The sequence below is a fragment of the Procambarus clarkii genome, chromosome 20, assembly GCF_040958095.1.
Source record: "Procambarus clarkii isolate CNS0578487 chromosome 20, FALCON_Pclarkii_2.0, whole genome shotgun sequence".
NCBI classification, from domain to species: domain Eukaryota; kingdom Metazoa; phylum Arthropoda; class Malacostraca; order Decapoda; family Cambaridae; genus Procambarus; species Procambarus clarkii.
Window position 1 is genome coordinate 29934998 of NC_091169.1, and position 18480 is coordinate 29953477.

Consider the following 18480-nt stretch of genomic DNA (forward strand, 5'->3'; position numbering starts at 1 on the left):
CGAACAGAGCTAAATCTCTCCCCCCACCCCCCCCACCCCCCCCAAAAAAAAATGAAATCATCAGTCAACTAGCCCATCCACTCAGGTTGCTCACCCCCCAGTTTGTGACTGATGTGCCTGGTGTCTATATGTCTCCACTGGCCTTGCGTTCCTGTCTGGCTTTTGCCTTTGTGGCTGTGCCAGCTATGTGTTTTGTGTTAGCCAGGTGTTCTCAGTATGCTGGGCTGCATGCATCTAAGGCTGCTTTCCCTAGGTGCCCAGTAAGTACTGTACTTCCCTTGCAATATAGAGTTAACTTCCCTGGGACGTTTGGGTCTCAGCTCCCATTTGAGGGCTTCGTTGCTTGGCGTTGTGTTCACCCTTTGGGTACGTCGGGGGGTCTTGGGCTTCCCATCTTGCCCCGGGTAGCGAGTGGGTTTTGCTTGGTAGGGCACCCTGTGGCCAGCGCAGCCTGCATACATGCAGTGGCCGACGGTTCTCTGTGCCAGCCAGGTTGTTTGTGTGTGTTGCTTCTGGGATTTTTGTTTTGTTTTAGCGTGCTTGCTTGTGATTGATGGTGGAGGTCTGCCTAGCTTCCCATTATGCCAGCCTAAGTTGTGTTGGTGGTTCTCCTCTGTTGCCCCAAGGTTTCACGGCAACTACTGGTTTGTCAGTTAGCCTACTAACAGACAGGGTTTACCAGCTTAGCTAGCCGCAGTGCCTGGGCTTCTTATAGGGCTATCGTACCCTACGGGCCCTGAAAAACCTAATTGGGCTCAGGGGGTACCATGGATGCATCTTTTGAGCAATGTCTCGCTTTGTGTGATGCTGAAGGTTGTTCATTGCCCCTGCCTCGTGGTGACTATCACCCTTTGTCATGCTGCCTGTTAAGTCGGTGACACCTACGACCCAGAGTCTTGCGGGATTTGTTCCCTGCTTGTCATTCAGTGGGCGCCTGACAGCTGGATGGACATTGCTTCAGATTCGTAGTCCTGAGGTTCCGGGTTCGATCAACTGTGAAGACCTCATCCAGCCCATCAACCATGAAGAGCTCAGTCCCCCAGAGTACTGTGCTTGCTCCAGTACTTTTTCTCATTCTCAGATGAGACAAGGACACAATCTATAGCACTGTATCATCCTTTGCAGACGACATTAGGATTTGCATGAGAGTAGGCAACATAGAGGACACAGCAAACCTCCAATCAGATGTAGATCAGATCTTTCTATGGGCTACAGAAAATAATATGGTGTTTAATGGAGATAAGTTCCAGCTCATGCACTATGGAAAAAAATGAAAATATAAAAACGGAAACCACGTACAAAACTCGGGCAAATCATAACATAGAACGAAAAGGCAATCTAAAGGATCTGGGTGTACTCATGTCGGAAGATGTTACCTTTAAAGAACACAATAAAGTAGCCGTCACAACTGCAAGAAAAATGACAGGTTGGATAACAAGAACTTTTCACACTATTGATGCTTTACCGATGATTATCTTTTTCAAAATGCTAGTGCTCTCCAGAGTGGAGTACTGCTGCACAATGACAGCCTCTTTCAAAGCTGGAGAAATTGCTGACGTGGAGAGTGTGCAGAGATCCTTTACTGCTAGAATCCACTCGGTAAAACATCTAAACTACTGGGACCTACTAAAGAGCCTAAATCTGTATTCCCTTGAACGAAGGCGGGAGAGATGCATAATAATTTACACATGGAAAATGATAGAGGGGCTGGTCCCAAACCTGCACACAGAAATAACATCACATGAGACCAGAAGGCATGGCAGAATGTGCAGAATACCCCCGTTGAAGAGCAAGGTGCAACGAGTACTCTGAGAGAGAACTCTATCAACATCAGAGGCCTGAGACTGTTCAACACGCTTCCACTACACATAAGGGGCATAAATGGCCGACCCCTCACAGTGTTCAAGAGAGAACTGGATAAGCACCTCCAAAGGATACCTGATCAACCAGGCTGTGATTCTTACGTTAGGCTGCGAGCAGCCGCGTCCAACAGCCTTGTTGATCAGTCCAGCCAACCAGGTCTGGTCGACGACTGGGTCGCTGGGACGCTGAGCCCTGGAAGCGCCTTAAGGTAACCTCAAGGTAACCCGGTGGAGACAAATAGGCAAAATGTTTCTTTCACCCTGATGCTCCTGTTACCTAGCAATAAATAGGTACCTGGGAGTTAGACAGCTGCTACCGGTTGCTTCCTGGGGGGGGGGGATGTAATAAAAAGGAGGCCTGGTTGAGGACCGGGCCGTGGGGACGTTAAGCCCCGAAATCATCTCAAGATATACCCATTTCTTGTCTGAGGATGTTAGGGGTTATCTTGAGATGATTTCCGGGCTTGGCATCTCCACAGCCCTGTCCTCGACCAGGCCTCTTTTTTGTTACACATCCCCAGGAAGCAGCCCGTAGCAGCTGTCTAACTCCCTGGTACCTATTTGCTGCTAGGTGAACAGGAGGATTAGGGTGAAAGAAACTGTCCATTTGTTTCCGCCTCCACCGGGGATCAAACCCGGAACCTCAGGACTACGATTCCAAAGCGCTGTCCACTCTGCTGTCAGGCCCCTAAGGGGTCAGGCAGTGGCTGCGTTGTATGCTAGATTCTCTTTGTTGCAATGAGCCAGATTGGTTGCCCGGTTGGAAGCCCTAGACCTACCACGCTTGGATTTTAGGGACCTGGATTTGGGGCGTTATTTACTGTCCTCACTCATGCTTCCTTTCCAGATGGATGTTATTGGTTTGCCCTGCTGCTCTTTTTCCCTGCTCCCAGCTCCCACAGGTCTGAGGGTTTCGGAGTCAGGGGCATGATTTCGCTCGGGTGGCTTCGGGGACGGCCCCCTTCTTATTGGAAGTGGTAGATAACTGATTTTCTGTTCCGGTCTCTTTGCGTCTGGTCTTTCTGACAGCGGGTGTATCACCACTTGTATGGTGATCAGGTGGCTTCTTTGATGGTGTCCCACCTGTGAGCTTCATCACGGTGACAGAATGAAGTTTCCTGGTGTTCTTTTCGCCATTTTCTGTCTCTTCATAGTTTGTCTTCTATTTCTGATCAGGTTATTTTGTCTTTTCTTTCATGGCTTTTTCAGGACGTGTCATTTGATGCCGAATACTGTTGCCTCGTATCGTGCGGCGCTGGTGGAGCCGCTTCACCTTCGCAGCTTGCACACGGGGATTTTTGAGGTCGAACAGGGTCCTGGCCTCCCATTATTTGGTCAACATTCCTGGTCATTCGTGTGTGGCTTTGGGTCACAGGTTGCAGTCAGTTGTCTTGACTTTGAGTTGAAAAGCGTGTGGCGGCTGCCTCCCGGGTATGTCCCTCTTTTACTTTTCTTTGGTTATATAGCTCCAGGGAGCCGACGGGGCTTCCCCACAGAAAATCAGTGTTGAATGTAATAAAATGCTATTTTCTGGGTGAGCTCTGGAAGCTCCCTGGCACCCTCCCTCCCACCAGTCGGTGGTTTTATTTTTGTTTTGAAGCTCAGCCTCTGAACTGTGCGAGTAGCCGGGAGGGGGGGGGGGAGTTTGGAGCCCCCCCTCCCCCTCTTGGGGAGGGGGAGGGGAGGGCTGCGCAGACAAGCAACAGGGTGTATGATGTTTGCTTGTTTCCTTTGGTGTTGGGGGAGTTCTGCCTCTCTGTTCAGTCTTCAGTTGCAATTTTCTTACCAAGTGGGGTTTGTTTAGTTATGCCTACCTTTCTGGGTGCTTAACCCCGGTCCATGGCAGACACGAACTGCCCACAACTACATGGGGGTTTCCATAGGCCATTGCTCACTGTGCCTCTCTGAGGGGGCCAGGTTCTAGCTCGTGGTTCCCAATAGGCTGAACTCCAATTGACTGATGCCCCAGACTAATATATCACATATCAGTCCGATAGCTCCAAGGAGCCTCCAAGGCTCGCCCAGAAAATGGCATTTCATTACATTCAACGCTGGTTTTTTCAAGCATGTATTGAATATGTTATTTTCTCTATTTGGTTGAACATAAGTGGTACTGGTGACTATTCATAATTATAGATATTTAGTGTTAGATTCTTTGTTAGTTTGCAGGTTTCAAACCATTCATACATTATGTTCTATGTGCAGGTTTTGATTAGGTTGGCCCAATCAGAAAGAGGCTCATACAATACTGTATATCAGGAATGGCATTTGTCATGGAAACCTGATTGATATATTTTACACAGCTGGCATTGCAACTTTATCTTGACAAGTTGTTTAAGACATTTTAATTTCTTTTATTTCTCTGACAGGTGTCCTTCAAAAGAATCGTGATATGTTTCTACCTACCCTATCTGGCCTTGGTGTTTTTCTTCTAGAATATTAAAATGCTTGTATGTAACTGTAACATAACTTGAATAGTGTGTTATGCCTATAACAAAATTTATAGTTTAAAGGCATTTAAGCTTCGTAGTGACACTGATATTGACAGCCTTTTTCCAGTCCTTTTTATTATTCTTTCGCTTCACTTCCCTGTATAAGCGTCTTCTTGCTAGAGAGTAGAATGGGCCATACAGTATACTGTACCCTTACTAGACAACACCCTTCTTATACATATACTGTAATTATTCACATTTTCTTTCTCTTTATCCTTTGAATTCTTATGTACTTGTTCTTATCAGATCCATGAACATTATCCATTGCAAAACCAGAAGAGCAGGTTATTCAAAGTCTCTTTGTATCTTGTGTGCATTAATCAGAGTATGTGGGTTGTTAACACACATATTTAGCTTACATATCCTTAAATGTATCTCTTCTTGATACTCTTCCATCTGCTTTCTTTTATCTCTTGTCACACATTCTACATCCACCCCATTCATATTCTGTTTCTCTTGTCTGTATTGTTCTACTTTAATGTCTTAGGCAAATGAATCTTCCTATGCAATACCTCCTTTCTTCCCTATATTTTACAAAAGAAATTACTTCACCTGTGTACAGAGTACTGGTTTGTTTTTGCATAGTTTTTGGCAATATATTACTTAACAGACTACCTTCAAGGCCTTGACCTGATGAATGAGATCACTTGTGTTCCACCCATTCCTCATTCTTTAATATAAATCCAGGCAAGACATTTCCCAGATTTCTGTGACTTACTGTTTTTGCCATCAGCATGGCAGTTCTCTTCCTAAAAGTTTCTTCCAGTTTTCTGGGGGGAGCCCCTATAGCTCCCCGGAACTATCCAGGCTGATGTGCTAATGTCAGACTTTGGCATCTGTCATGTGTATGGAGTTCTTTGGGCCTACTGGGGACCACGGCCAGAACCTGGCCCCCTCAGAGAGGCAAGGGAAGCAATGGCCTATAGAAGCCCCTGTGTGGTTGGAAGCATTCTGTCTGCCATCGACTGGGTCAGGCACCCAGAAAGGTAAGCGTCCTAAAACAAACCCATATTCTGGTGAAAATTGCTTCAAAAAGCCGAACAAGTAGATAGAACTCCCCAAAAATAAACGAGCAAACAAACATGACGTTACACGTCGCCGCACCACTGTCTGCGCCGGCCATCCACCCTTCAGTTCTAAGGCTGATGTTAGAGGCAGAGGTCGTGTGCTCTGGCTCCAGTGATTTTTCAGCACTGTACTTTGTGTGTGGTGACTGTCATCCAAGGGTGCACGAGCCAGAAGTTATTCTACAGTACTCAGGCTGCATGCGCCTAGGGTTCCCCTTCCCTAGGTGCCCTGTAAGTACTGCCCTTGGGGCTTGGGGCCATCTTCCACAAGTTCCTTGGGTCCTGCTTCTGCTGGGCCGTTTTACTGCTCGGTTTTTCGGCCGCTCTTTGGGTGCTTGGGTGTTTTGTCTCCCTCCTTTACTTTAGGGTATCTTATCTTGAGGTTATCTTGAGATGATTTCGGGGCTTTTTAGTGTCCCCGCGGCCCGGTCCTCGACCAGGCCTCCACCCCCAGGAAGCAGCCCATGACAGCTGACTAACTCCCAGGTACCTATTTTACTGCTAGGTAACAGGGGCATAGGGTGAAAGAAACTCTGCCCATTGTTTCTCACCGGCGCCTGGGATCGAACCCAGGACCACAGGATCACAAGTCCAGCGTGCTGTCCGCTCGGCCAACTGGCTCCCCAGAGGGTAAGAGGCAGTTTGCACTGGTAAGGGGCGCAGGGTGCTGCACAGCATGTTTTCTGTTTTCACCATTCATAGCAGCCGGCTCTGTTCCTTTTGGGTACGTTGTTCTCTTGCGGGGTTTTATTTTTACTTTTATTGTGTTACCTGGTGAGGGGTCTGCCTTGATTGTTGCCCCCTATTGCACCTGACCTGAGTATGCTTCTATCTTCTGGTGGTACCCCTTGCTAGATCCCGTGAGTCTACATGTCCCTAGGGTTCAGCTCTAGAGAGTTGCATGCGCACTTTAGGTTGTTGCAACGCGCTAGGTTGGTTGCTCACCTGGATGCCCGAGGCTGCCCCGTTTTGCTTATAAGGACTTGGGGGTGGTGATTGCTTCGGCTTCGGCTCAGTCCGCGCCCCCTTGTCCTTTCCCTGCTGTGGTTTGTTCTGGTCCGTTCTAGTCCCCCCCCCCCCCTGCCCTCCCCCGCTTCCGGCCCTGAAACGTCGGAGGAGCCGGAGCAGGATTTAGATGGTCTTGTGACTTGGGCAGTCTCGGGGAATGCCCCTTCCGGTGTGGTGACAGAGGCATTCGTGTCCGATCTCCCTGCTGAAGCCTCCGGGTCTGACCAGTGGGCCCCTTTCCGTTCGGCTTACACGGCTGTACCGGACTTTTCTTTTGAGGCCGGTGCTTTGGGTGATGTCTCGGCCCCGGGTCCTGCGGAGGAGGACCTTGGGGCTGGGGAGGGGCTGACATGGGGGCCCTGGGCCCCGCTGGACCTCGCCTGGGTTTTTCTGCCCTCTAAGCGGGGCTTACTGTTACAAGGAGTGTTTTCTAACCCCCCCCCCCCCCCCCCCTCTGCATATGAATTGGATAGATTGTCTGCTGCTCCCCGGGTTCGGTTCCATGTCCCCCCGGGTGCGTCGGTTCCGATTTTTCAGAGTTTTTGGCTTTCTGTATCCAACCTCCTGCAGTGCGGGCGGCCCTTGCGGCTTACGTCCTACGTGACCCAGAGTATGCCTTTGTTATGGATCCGTCTTTGTTCAAGTTTGGGTCTTCGTATCCCTAGTGGGGATATGAAGACCCCGTTTTTACTCACGTTTTTACTCATTTTACTCGAGTCGTAGTGGCCCTCCTGCGTCTGTTAGGTATTCGGGTTCTGGCCTACCTCGACGACTGGCTGGTTTGGGCTCGCAGCCGGTCCACGTGTCTGCTCGCCAGGGATTTGGTTCTTTCCCAGCTCGCCGGGTTCGGGTTCTTGGTGAACTGGAGGAAGTCCCATCTGGTTCCCTCTCAGGTTCGGTCTTGGCTGGGTCTGCTGTGGGACGCTCGCACCCCTTCCTTGTCTCTGCCTCCGGCGACTCTGCTTCATCTGCGGTCCCACCTTCGCCTGTTTCTGAGGGATTCTCAGGTCACGCGGTGGTTGCTCGAGAGTTTGTGCGGGAGCCTGAACTTCGCCATGATGGTCTACCCACCGGATCGGGTGTGGCTTCAGTCGGCTGTTCTGGTTCCTTCGGGGACGGCTCTTCCGCCTCTCTCGCTATCGTTGTGTTCGGTCCCCGAGGGCTTTGTGTCGGTTGCTGCGTCGCCGGCTTTCTCTTCGGGGTTCAATGCCTTGGCACCTACCCAAGCCCTTACTCGACGTGTGCATGGATGCGTCGTCACTTGGCTGGGGTTTTGTGACCAGTGCTCACCAGGACGGCCAGGAGCGGTGGGGTCCGTCCTTCCGTCGGGCTCACAGCACGGTCCGGAAGTTCGTGGTGGTGTGGATGTCGCTCCGGAGGGTTCGAGTCGCCTGCGGATCGACGATCCGGCTCCATTCGGACTACTCCGGTGGTTCATTGTCTGAACTGTGGGGGTTTGATGCAGTCCTTGGCTCTTTTAGTCTGGTCGCTTCGAATGACTTGTCTGCTGAGTTCTCGGGGTTTGGCTTTCTTGGCGGTTTATGTCTGGGGGGTGTCCAACATCCTGGCGGACGGCCTGTCCCGTTTTTTTTCCCTTTCCACGGAATGAATGGTTGATGCCGACTCCTTCAGTTGGCTGTGCTGGGCGTTCGGGACTCCGGACATGGATCTCTTTGCGTCGGCATTGTCGAGGCGTCTCCCAGTATACGTGGCACCCTTCCACGACTGCCAGGCCGTCGGAGTCGACGCCTTTAGGCAGGACTGGACGAGGTGGAATTACCTCTACCGCTTTCCCCCGGTTCAGCTGTTGCTCCAGGTCCTGGCTTGCTTGGAGACTTACCAGGGTCAGGGTTGTCCTTCTGGCTCCATGGTGGCCGGCCCAGCCTTGGTTTCAGGCGCTGCTTGCTCGGTGTCCGAACCCGAGGGTCTTTCTGCGGCTCCGCCTCTTCAGCAGATCGGTCCAGCCCAGTACGAGGCTGGTTCGGTCTTCTCCTCGAGTCTTCATTTCTGGTGTTTTTGACTCGGGCTTATCATCACTTGTATGGTGCACAGGTGGCTTCGTTGTTGGTCTCCCACCTGTGTGCTTCGTCTCAGCAGGTAGTATGAAGTTTCTTGGCGGCCCTTCTGGTTTTTCCTATCACTGTGTAGGTATTCTTCGGTCTCTGATAGGGTTGTTCTGTCCTTTCTCTCCTGGTTGTTTCAGGACCGTCATCTTATGCCTAATACTGTCGCCTCGTATCGTGCGGCGTTGGCGGAGCCGCTTCAGCTTGCTTTCGGTGTTGATGTTACTTCTGCCTCATTTCACAAGCTGTCTCATGCGTTGTTTCACCTCTGGCCTGCTCATGCGCCGCCTGAGCCGTCCTGGTCCTTGGACTGCGTGCTCTCGTTTCTCTCTTCTCCTCGGTTTGTTGTGGCTCCTTCCATTCGGGATTGTTTTTCTAAGGCGCTTTTCCTTTTGGCATTGACCTCTGGGGATCGAGTTGGGGAGCTTCATGTTCTCCTCCGGAGCAGGGGTTTCTGCTCCTTTGGTCCCGGTGGTTGTTCATTTGTAGCCGTCTCTCTCTCTTTTCTGGCAAAGAATGAGATGACTGCCTTCTGGAGGGGGCCTTTGGTTGTTTATGCTTGGTTGGTCAGGCCGGTGTGCATCATGTGTTGTGTCCGGTTGCGGCTCTCCGCTGTTATTTGCGTGCCACGGCTTCGGTTGCTGGGGATGTGCTCTGGGTGGACCCAGTTTCCCTTCTTCCCTGTTCCCTGGATCGGGTCTCTGAGGTTGTCCGCAGGGTTATTAAATCTAGCCAGCCTGCGGTCTATCCCCGGGCCCACGACGTTCGTAAGTTTGTTGCCTTGGCTGCCGTCTTTGGCAACATGTCATGGGTGGACATTCGGGCCGGGGGTTTTTGGAGGTCAAACAGGGTCCTGGCTGCTCGCTACCTGTTGAATGTTCCTGGGCCTAGGCGGGCCTGCGTTGCATTGGGTCGGCGGTTGCAACCAGTTGTCTCGACTTCGCGTTGAGGAGTGAGGACTAGACTGCCTTCCGGGTAAGTCCCTGTTTTTTCTTATATTTGGGTAGTTAGCTCTGGGGAGCCGACGAGGCTTTCCCCAGAAAACCAGCGTTGAATGTAATGAAACGCCATTTTCTGAGTGAGTCCCGGAGGCTCCCCGGTTTCCGTCCCCTCCCTCCCTCCGGTTGGCAGTGTTTTTCGCATTTTTGACATCCAGCCTAAGAACTGTAGGGTGGATCGCCGGCAATTAAGGTCTGGGGCTGCCCCTTCCCCTTCCCGGGGAGGGGAGTTGCGCAGACAGCGGTGCGGCAACGTGATGACGTCATGCTCGTTTGCTAGTTTTCGTTTGGGGCATTCTGTCCACTTGTTTGGTCTTTGATCGCAATAGTTTTACCAGAATAGGGGTTTATTTTGGGGCGCCTACCTTTCTGGGTGCCTATCCCGGTCGATGGCAGACATAGAATGCACCCAATCATAAGGGGGGTCTCTATAGGACATTGCTCTTCATGCCTCTCTAGTTCTGGCACGTTCTGGCTCGTGGTCCCTGGTAGGCAAGAACTCCATGTATTGACTGATGCCAGAAAGTTATACATATCCATTCAGCCTGGATAGCTCCTGGGAGCCTCCTTGACTCACCCAGAAAATGGCATTTCATTACATTCAGCGCTGGTTTATTGGCATTGGAATGTATAACAATGTTGCCTAATGAAAATGTTATGGATGAATGTCCATTCCATTCTGCTCTTGTAATTTGGGAAAGACTAGGTACTAATAGGCCTTAAATATATTTATCATTATCGTTAGTGAATCTATTCACTGACATGTTGAATAATTGTTTCATTATTATATGCTGTTGCAATATTTGGGTCATTGACCCATATATACTTTTTTATTATTTGTTAAACACGAGGGGACCAAATATTTTAGTCTTTACATATTGACCTACATTCATTTAAGGATTTGGATAGGTTCACTCTGCAGTGTATGTTTATCCTTTTTGAATATAACAATAGGTTGTAGTTAAAAGTATTTTTAAACTCAATTGATATAGGTGCTTGTTGTGAGTGATGGCACTGGCAAGAGTGATACACATAGCAGCATGAAAACTGTAAATGTAGCCAGTGTGTGTGTGTGCAACTAGAAGTACTGTTTATGTTGCTGCCACCACTTCCCACCTCTGTTCACTAACCCCTTCTGATCCTTCCCTCAAACCTGCTTCTCACAGCACTTGGATGCAGAAGGCATGGTAGAGTGTGATGCAGATGCGGCAGAGGGCACCAGTCATGGGGCTGTAGGCCACCACGGGTATGCAGAACACCGCACTCAAGTGAGTCAATAATCAGCTGCCTGTTTGTCACACTTTATGTGGCATTGGGCTGAAGCTTTATTCCTTTTCTAGTTATTAATATATTCAACCTCATTGTGTATATTTAATTGATCTTTGTGTACCAATAAGATTATGAGTATTATTTATATGTACAGTATAAGGAAAACTTTAAACAATATAAAATTCATTATATTGTTGGATGATAATTTAGCCATTTTGAGATTGCAAGGTTAAATGAAATACTGTGTGCCAACATTCATAAAAGTTTTCTCCAAATGATATGTTAATACCTAGATACATAGTTAATGAAGATGATGAAATAGTAATAGTAAAACAGTAATCAGACAACAATTAATTAAAACATCATCTTGAGAATTCTTGGAATGGGAATGGCACTATTATATACAAAGAAACTGGTGCAGTTTAAGGGAAGGCATTCATTGCACAAACTTAGTTTATTAAAAATATGTATATACTAGTATGTATATACTGTGCTATTATCCTTCCAATTCTAAAACATGATATGCCGTCTGTGCTCAGTAATCAATATCATACAGGGCCCACCCTCGTTTGACTTACCCAAACATTCAACTTAGCCAAATTTCTTAACAGTATTGCAAAAAATGAATTACCATTTTCTCTAAGTTTAATCACTTGTAAGCTACAAGTGATTAAGATAGCTTAACTGGCTTCTTCTTAACACCTCCAAGTTGATTGCTGTTGCTACCAGACATGGTCTTAGAAAAAAAAAATTAAGTTTCTGTGAAAACAAAAATTTTAAGAATAAATATCTTCTATTTTATTAAGAAGTGACAAGGTAGAATCATATAAGGGAAGAATGCTTCGCTGGGCAGCTTGACAGGATTGGGCCCGGTCTATCTCGAGCACAATATGTAGGCTAGCAGAAGAAAACAATATTGCTTTTTGAGACAATACTGAGACAATATTGTCTCATATTGTCTCAGATAAATATACTATACAGTACAGTACAAACTGTACATGCAGTTCCTGGAGTGGCTGAATGGTGACTCCCTGAAGACCACTAAGAGAGTTCCACAAACATATGAGTCAGGTCAGCACTAGGAGTTACGAATAGTCCTATTAGTGACCAGAGTTAGAACTTGGTGCCCTTTCTGAGGTGCAGAGACCAAATGACATTCTACAATTTCACCGGAAAAGCATCCAGAAAGTCGGCAAAGCTTTACAAACAACAGCAGGGTTCACAAAACTCGAAGCCTTGAAACTGCCAAACAACTCTGCTTTTACTTACGGTGGCCCTCGCCCATGGTGAGTCAGGGGTCTTGTGACTTTTCTGTCTTAACCCGAATTGGGTGCGACTTTGGTAGAGCACACTGGTGATTCTCAGGCTTCTGTTCAGCGCACAGAGGTCAGCCTTCACTGTGTTGGCTTACTTTTAGGTCTAGTGTAGCATCCCCAGTGCCTGCTTGGTTTACTCTTCAGGCCCTGGGAATCTCCTGCAGGTTCAGTGGTTCCTTCAAACCTGCTCTCTGATGACAATAAGAGCCATGTGATGACGATCACTAGTTCTGCCTCTGCCATCCTACCTGTTGGGTTGGTGACACTTTTGACCCCGAGTCCTGTGGGTTTTGCTCTTCCTGTGTGACTTCTTTCTGACCCTCCTGATGAGGTTAAGGTTATCAAGTGGCTGGCTTCTGCTTTGTGAGTTCACTTTGCTCAATTACAGGGGTCTAGGTTATATGCCTGGTTGGATTCCCTGGAGCTGTCCTGTCTGATATTTAGGGACCTGGAATTGGCGGTATTGGTGAGTTCCACCTTGGCTCTGCCCACACCTCCTCTTCCTTCTCCTTTGGGTGTGGTTCACCCTTCTGTTTCTCCTCCCCTGCATCTAGCCCTGAAATGTCTGATGGTTTCTTGGTTAGGGTAGAGTTTAGCTCAAGATGTGACTCAACCTCTTCAAAATTGGGTGCGGAGGCAGTTGAGCTGGCTAGTCCCTCTGATGCTCTGAGGTTTTCGTTTCAGCCAGCTCCCCACTCTTTTGACGCTTCACCCCTAGACTCCACTTTTCTGTTCCTGGTGATTGTCTTGGGTAAGTTATATAACTAAGTTACATCATTCGTGGAATTCTGTCTGGGCTACCTAGGACCAGAGCCAGAACCTTGGTACCCCATCATTGAGGCACAGAGAGTGGGAAACACTGCTACCCTATCAGAAAAGCATCCAGAAAATCAGTGAAACAATATAGACCACTGCTGTGTTCATAGAGACCAAAGCCTCAAAACTGCCAAACGAACTCCTCAAACATTGTAAGCAAATGATAGATTTTTCAAAACTAACATGAGCTCATTAGCAATAACCCCCCTTGCCAGAATGGGTTGCCTGGAGTTTCATCTTTCATCTTTTGTTTTGTTCTTTCTCCAGCTTCCCCCAGAGTTCATTTTTCGCATTTTCGCATTCATCTTACGTACTGTTGGATATGCCCTTCTGGAGGTTGCCTTCCTTTGGATCCCGTCTTCGGTGACTCAGGCAGATCTATAATAATAATAATAATGATAATTTATTTACAAAAAGGTACAATGGGTTTGAGATTACATAATGTTGGTACAGTGGGACCTTGGTTTTCAAATTTAATCCGTTCCCAGAGACGGTTCGTAAACCCAAAATTCGCAAACTGAAACTAATTTACCCATAAGAAATAATATAAATTGAATTAATCCGTTCCACACTCCCTAAAATATTAACTTCAAAACACATTTCATACATAATACACACAAATATTTTTTACTTTAGTATGTACAAATTATAGCTTACCTTTATTGATGACTCTTGTTGGCGTATGGAAGACAGTGAGGAAGGGGGCAGGAGGAGAGGTGTTAGTGTTTGGAAGGGAAGTCCCCTTCCATTATAACAGTGATCACTTCTCTGGGGTACTCTCTCTCCTACATTTTGCCTGCATACCACCAAAATGTGAGCCACCTGGTTGTGGCTCACTGCTTGTTTGTCTCACTAAGAACCTTTCCATAGAGACTTGTTTTCTTCGATGGTCATCCTCACATGGGTTTTCGTAAGTTGAACCTTACCACTGACTTTCTTAGGACCCATGGCGTGGAATATAATAGTTACTTTTATGTTTAAAAATAAAAAAAACTGAAAAACAATTAAATTCTTTACAAAGAATTTAAGTGCAATTGTCACTAGGTGGGAGGCACTGGTAAACTGAAGCATGGTCGCCTGTGCCACCAGGAACCACACACTTGGTTGACCCATTCGTGTATCAACAAACTCGCAAAGTAAGGCAAAGCTCATAAACCGATTCAAATTTTACAGAGAAATTGAGCTCATAACCCAAAAAATTTGTAAAGAGGGACATTCGGCAACCGAGGTTCCATTGTATTTCTTTGGGGAGCCCCGTCAGCTCCCTGAAGCTATCTGAACTGATACGTGCTATATTTCTTTGGGGTCATCAGTCACAGGAATCCTTATGCCTATCGGGGACCATGAGCCAGAACCTGGCCCCCTCAGAGAGGCGCAGGGAGCAATGGCCTGTGAGCACTTTGCATTTAAAGTACGTCACAATTGCCATCGACTTGGAAAGGACCCAGAAAGGTAGGCGAATCAGAAGTAGGTGGCTAGGATGACCTTCCCTAGGTGCTCCATGAGTACTGCTCTTGTTATCTTCTTATCTTCCCTGCGGCATTCGGGAATCGTATGCCGCAAATTCTCCTTACTGCAACGGGCCAGGTTGGTTACCCAGTTGGAGGCCTCAGAGCTGCCCCGCTTGGGTTTTAGAGTCCAGGATACGGGGGTGTCGGTTGCTTCGACCTTGGTTCCTTCCGCACCCCTGCTTCCTTCCCAGGTAAGCATGGTTCGCCCTGCTCCTTCTTCCCTGCTTCCGGCTCCTGAATGTCTCAGGGTTTCGGGGTCGGGGTGGGGTATAGCTCAGGTGGCTTTGGGGCTGCCACTTCCGATTTGGGCACGGAGGCGGTTGAGCCCGATTTTTCTGCCGAGGCTTCTGGGTCAACCCAGCAGACTCGCTTCTTGGAAGCTTTTTCTCTGGATGCCGCCTTTCCTTCAGAGGTGGTGGACGTGGAAGAGGGCTCTGCCCCGGTGCCTTTGTCAGGGGTTCCCGGGGCTTGGGGGAAGTCCACTTTGAGCGCTTGTGCTCCTTTTGCTCCTTCTTGAGCCCATGTGCCTTCTGGGCAGGGGGTGTTGCTGCAGGGGAGGGGGTTTTTGTCCCTCTCCTTCCATTTCTGAATTAATATTACCGTATTTGCCATTATGATTTACTCACCGTCGCGTCGGGCACATCTATCTTTTGGTTGTATGTTTTGTCCTGGGAAAAAAATATATATACAGTGTATGTATATATTAATACTGTATAAAGCCTTTTTGTTTAGTTCATCATACATTTATTGCACGTTATTTTCCGGTGCTTTTGGTACCCCTGCTCTTCCCTCCTCTCAGATCAGCGGTTTCATTGTTTATATTTTTGGCAAGAATTTTGCTATACAGTTTGAGCTGCCACAACTGGTTACCAGGGCCCCGCTCCAGTCGTGGCGCGCCATCCCACAGCTGTGGTTTGTTGTTACCCACTGTTGCATATGGCTACCGGGTAGTTGAATGTTTATCATTCAGTCATTGAAGTTGAATGTTTCAACTGTTTTTGAAAGGGACTCGAATCACTCAACGGTTGCTCAAGAAGCTGTGCGGAAGCCTGAACCTTGCCATGCTGGTTTATCCAGCATCACCGAGCTTACGATCGCTGGGTTCATTCCAGGGTATCCTTGCATTGATTGCTGTATCTCCAGCTTCCTCTTCAGGTTTTGGGGGTTAACTGCCTTCCTCTTTCCCCGCGCTCAATGTGTTAACAAACGTCTCATCTCTTGGTTGGGGCTTTGTGACCAGCGCTCACCAAACCGGCCAAGGGCGTTGGGCGCTGTCCTTCCTTCGAGCTGACAGCACGGAGTGAGAGTTTGCGGCTGTGTGGCAGGTGCTGTGACGGTTTCGGCTTCCTCGGAGTTCGATGATCCAGCTCCATTTGGACTGCTCCCCGTGATTCATTGTCTCAACCGGGAGGGGGGGGTGTCTCTTCAGTTCATGGCTTTGGGACTCGTTGCTTAGGGTAGCCCTTCTGCTGAGTTCTTGGGGTTTAGTTCTTCATGCCATTAACATTCAGGGTGTGTTCATTGTCCTGGCAGATGACCTGTCGCACTTTATTCCTCTTTTCATGGAGTTGACAGTTGACTTCGTCTCCTTCCTTTGGCTTTGTTGGACATACCGGCGCCCGGAGGTGGACTTCTTCGTTTCGGCATGGTCTCGGCATCCCATGGTATGTGGTGCCGTTCCCCGACTACGATGCCCTTGCGGTAGATGCTTTTCAGCAGGACTAGTCGAGGTGGGGGTTCCTGTCCCTCTTCCTCCAGGTCCAGCTATTGCTCTGGGCTCTGGCTTGGCTGGATTCATATTGGGGGTGAATGGTTCTCCTGGCTCCATGGTGGTCAGCCCAGCCTTGGTTTCAGGAGCTGCTTGCTTGGTGTCTGAACCAGGGTGGTTTTCCGCAGTTTCGCCTCTTTCAGGAGGTCGTGACAGAGAGGTACCTTACTGGTTTCCCTTCCTGCTCCGCGCTACGTGTCTGGTCTTTCTGACGCGTGTGTGTCGTCATTTGTATGGTGATCAGATGGCTTCTTTTATGTTGTTTCATCTGCGACCTTTTTCTTAGTGACAGGATGAAGTTTCTTGGCGGTTTTTCCGTCATTTTCTTACTCTTCGTCAGTTTTCGTCGTTTTCGGACCAGAGTGTTTTGTCCATTCTCTTTTGGCTTTTTCTGGGTCTGCATCTCATGCCTATTACTGTCGTTTTGTATCGCGCGGCGTTGGTGGAGCTGCTGCCGCTTGCATTCAGGGTGGATGTTACTTCTGGTCTGTTCCGCTAGCTTTCTCGAGTGTTTTTTCACCTCCAGCCTGCTCATGCGCTGCCTGAGCCTCTTGATCTTTGGAATGCGATATTTCTTTTCATTCTTCTCTTCGCTTTGTTGTGGCCCCTTCAGTTCAGGAATGCTTCTGGAAGGCCTTGTTTTTGTTGGCCTTTGCCTCTGGGGGTGGGTTAGGGAGCTTCATGCTCTACCCGGACGCCGGGGTTCTGTTAGTTTTGTCCAGATGGCCGTTTTGTTTGTTTGTTGTCTTCTTTTTTGGCATGGAATAAGATGGCTGGCTTCCGGAGGGGGGTCCATTGGTTGTGGATGCTTGGTTGGTTAGGCCGGGGGTGTACTCACTTAGTTGTACTCACCTAGTTGTGCTTGTGGGGATTGAGCTCTGGCTTTTTGTTTCCGTCTCTCAACTGTTAATCAACTGATGTACAGATTCTTAAGCCTACTGGGCTCTTATCATATCTACATTTGAAACTGTATATGGAGTCAGTCTCCACCACATCACTGCCTAATGCATTCCACTTGTTAACTACTGACACTGAAAAAGTTCTTTCTAATGTCCCTATGGCTCATTTGAGTACTCAGTCTCCACCTGTGTCCCCCTTGTTCGCGTACTACCCGTGTTAAAAAGTTTATCCTTATCTACCCTTTCAATTCCTCTGAGAATTTTGTAGGTAGTGATGATGTCTCTCCTTACTCTTCTGTCTTCCAGTGTCGTGAGGTGCATCTCACACAGCCTTTCCTCGTAATTCATGACTCTTAGTTCTGGGACTAGCTTAGTGGTATACCTCTGAACTTTTTCCAGCTTCGTCTTGTGCTTGACAAGGTACGGGCGCCATGCTGGGGTTGCATACTCCAGGATTGGTCTTTCATATGCGGTATATAAGGTTCTGAATGATTCCTTACACAGGTTCCTGAAGGCTGTTCTGAAGTTAGCCAGCCTCGCGTATGCCGCAGATGTAATTCTTTTTATGTGGGCTTCAGGAGACAGGTTTGGTGTGATATCAACTCCTAGATCTTTCTCTCTGTCCGTTGCATGAAGTACTTCATCTCCCATTCAGTATCCAGTGTCTAGCCTCCTGTGTCCACTGCCTACTTTCCTATTCCCTACATGATGTGTGTCACGTGTTGTGTCCGATGGCGACTTTACGCCACTACCTGCAGGCCACAGGTTCTGTGCTGGTGAACGCTTTCTAGGTGGTTCCAGTTTCCTTTGTTCCCTGTTCCAGGGCTCTTGTGTCTCAGGTTTTCCACAGTGTCATGAAGTCTAGCCAGATAGTTGCATAAAGTGTTGCTTGTTGGGTTTCTTTCTAGGGGAGTTATTTTGATCTTTTAAGATGTAGATTGCACAGATTTACCAGACAGAGTTCTGTTTTGATTCGTCTACCTTTCTGGGTCCTTCCCTGTTCGGTGGCAATTATGACATATGTACTTTAACCCTTAACATGCTCGGGGTTTAATATCCTGTCATCCCCACAGGTGCATGTCATTTTGAAAAAAAAAAAATTATTTTTTCTTCCTAACCTGTTAATTTGTATTCACTGATCACGGGAAAAATAATAAAAAAAATCGTAAGAGGCATATATTGCCCGCTATAGGGCGGGGAAGTCTGGCAAATTATAGGCGCTGACTCAGCATGCGTCCCAGGCGGTCTGTTGCTTGCCAGCTGTCAGGCCGGAGTTGCCACAAAGAGATAATTACCTAATTATTTCAATGTCTCTGATTGATTTTTCATAGTTTTTTTGCTGTAATATTATTCAATAGTGTGTAGTTTGATATATTAATATAATAAAATGAGTGAATCATTGCTGTACTCA

The 18480-nt window shown here is 48.0% G+C and overlaps 1 protein-coding gene across 1 annotated transcript in view; it reads left to right on the top strand.

Annotated features, from left to right (window-relative positions):
• LOC123755365 (serine-rich adhesin for platelets) overlaps positions 1 to 18480 on the top strand; it is a 190702-nt gene that overhangs the window by 166955 nt on the left and 5267 nt on the right. Inside the window, 1 exon segment of the mRNA XM_045737920.2 lies at positions 10657 to 10758. Coding sequence (XP_045593876.2) covers positions 10657 to 10758 — 102 coding nt within the window.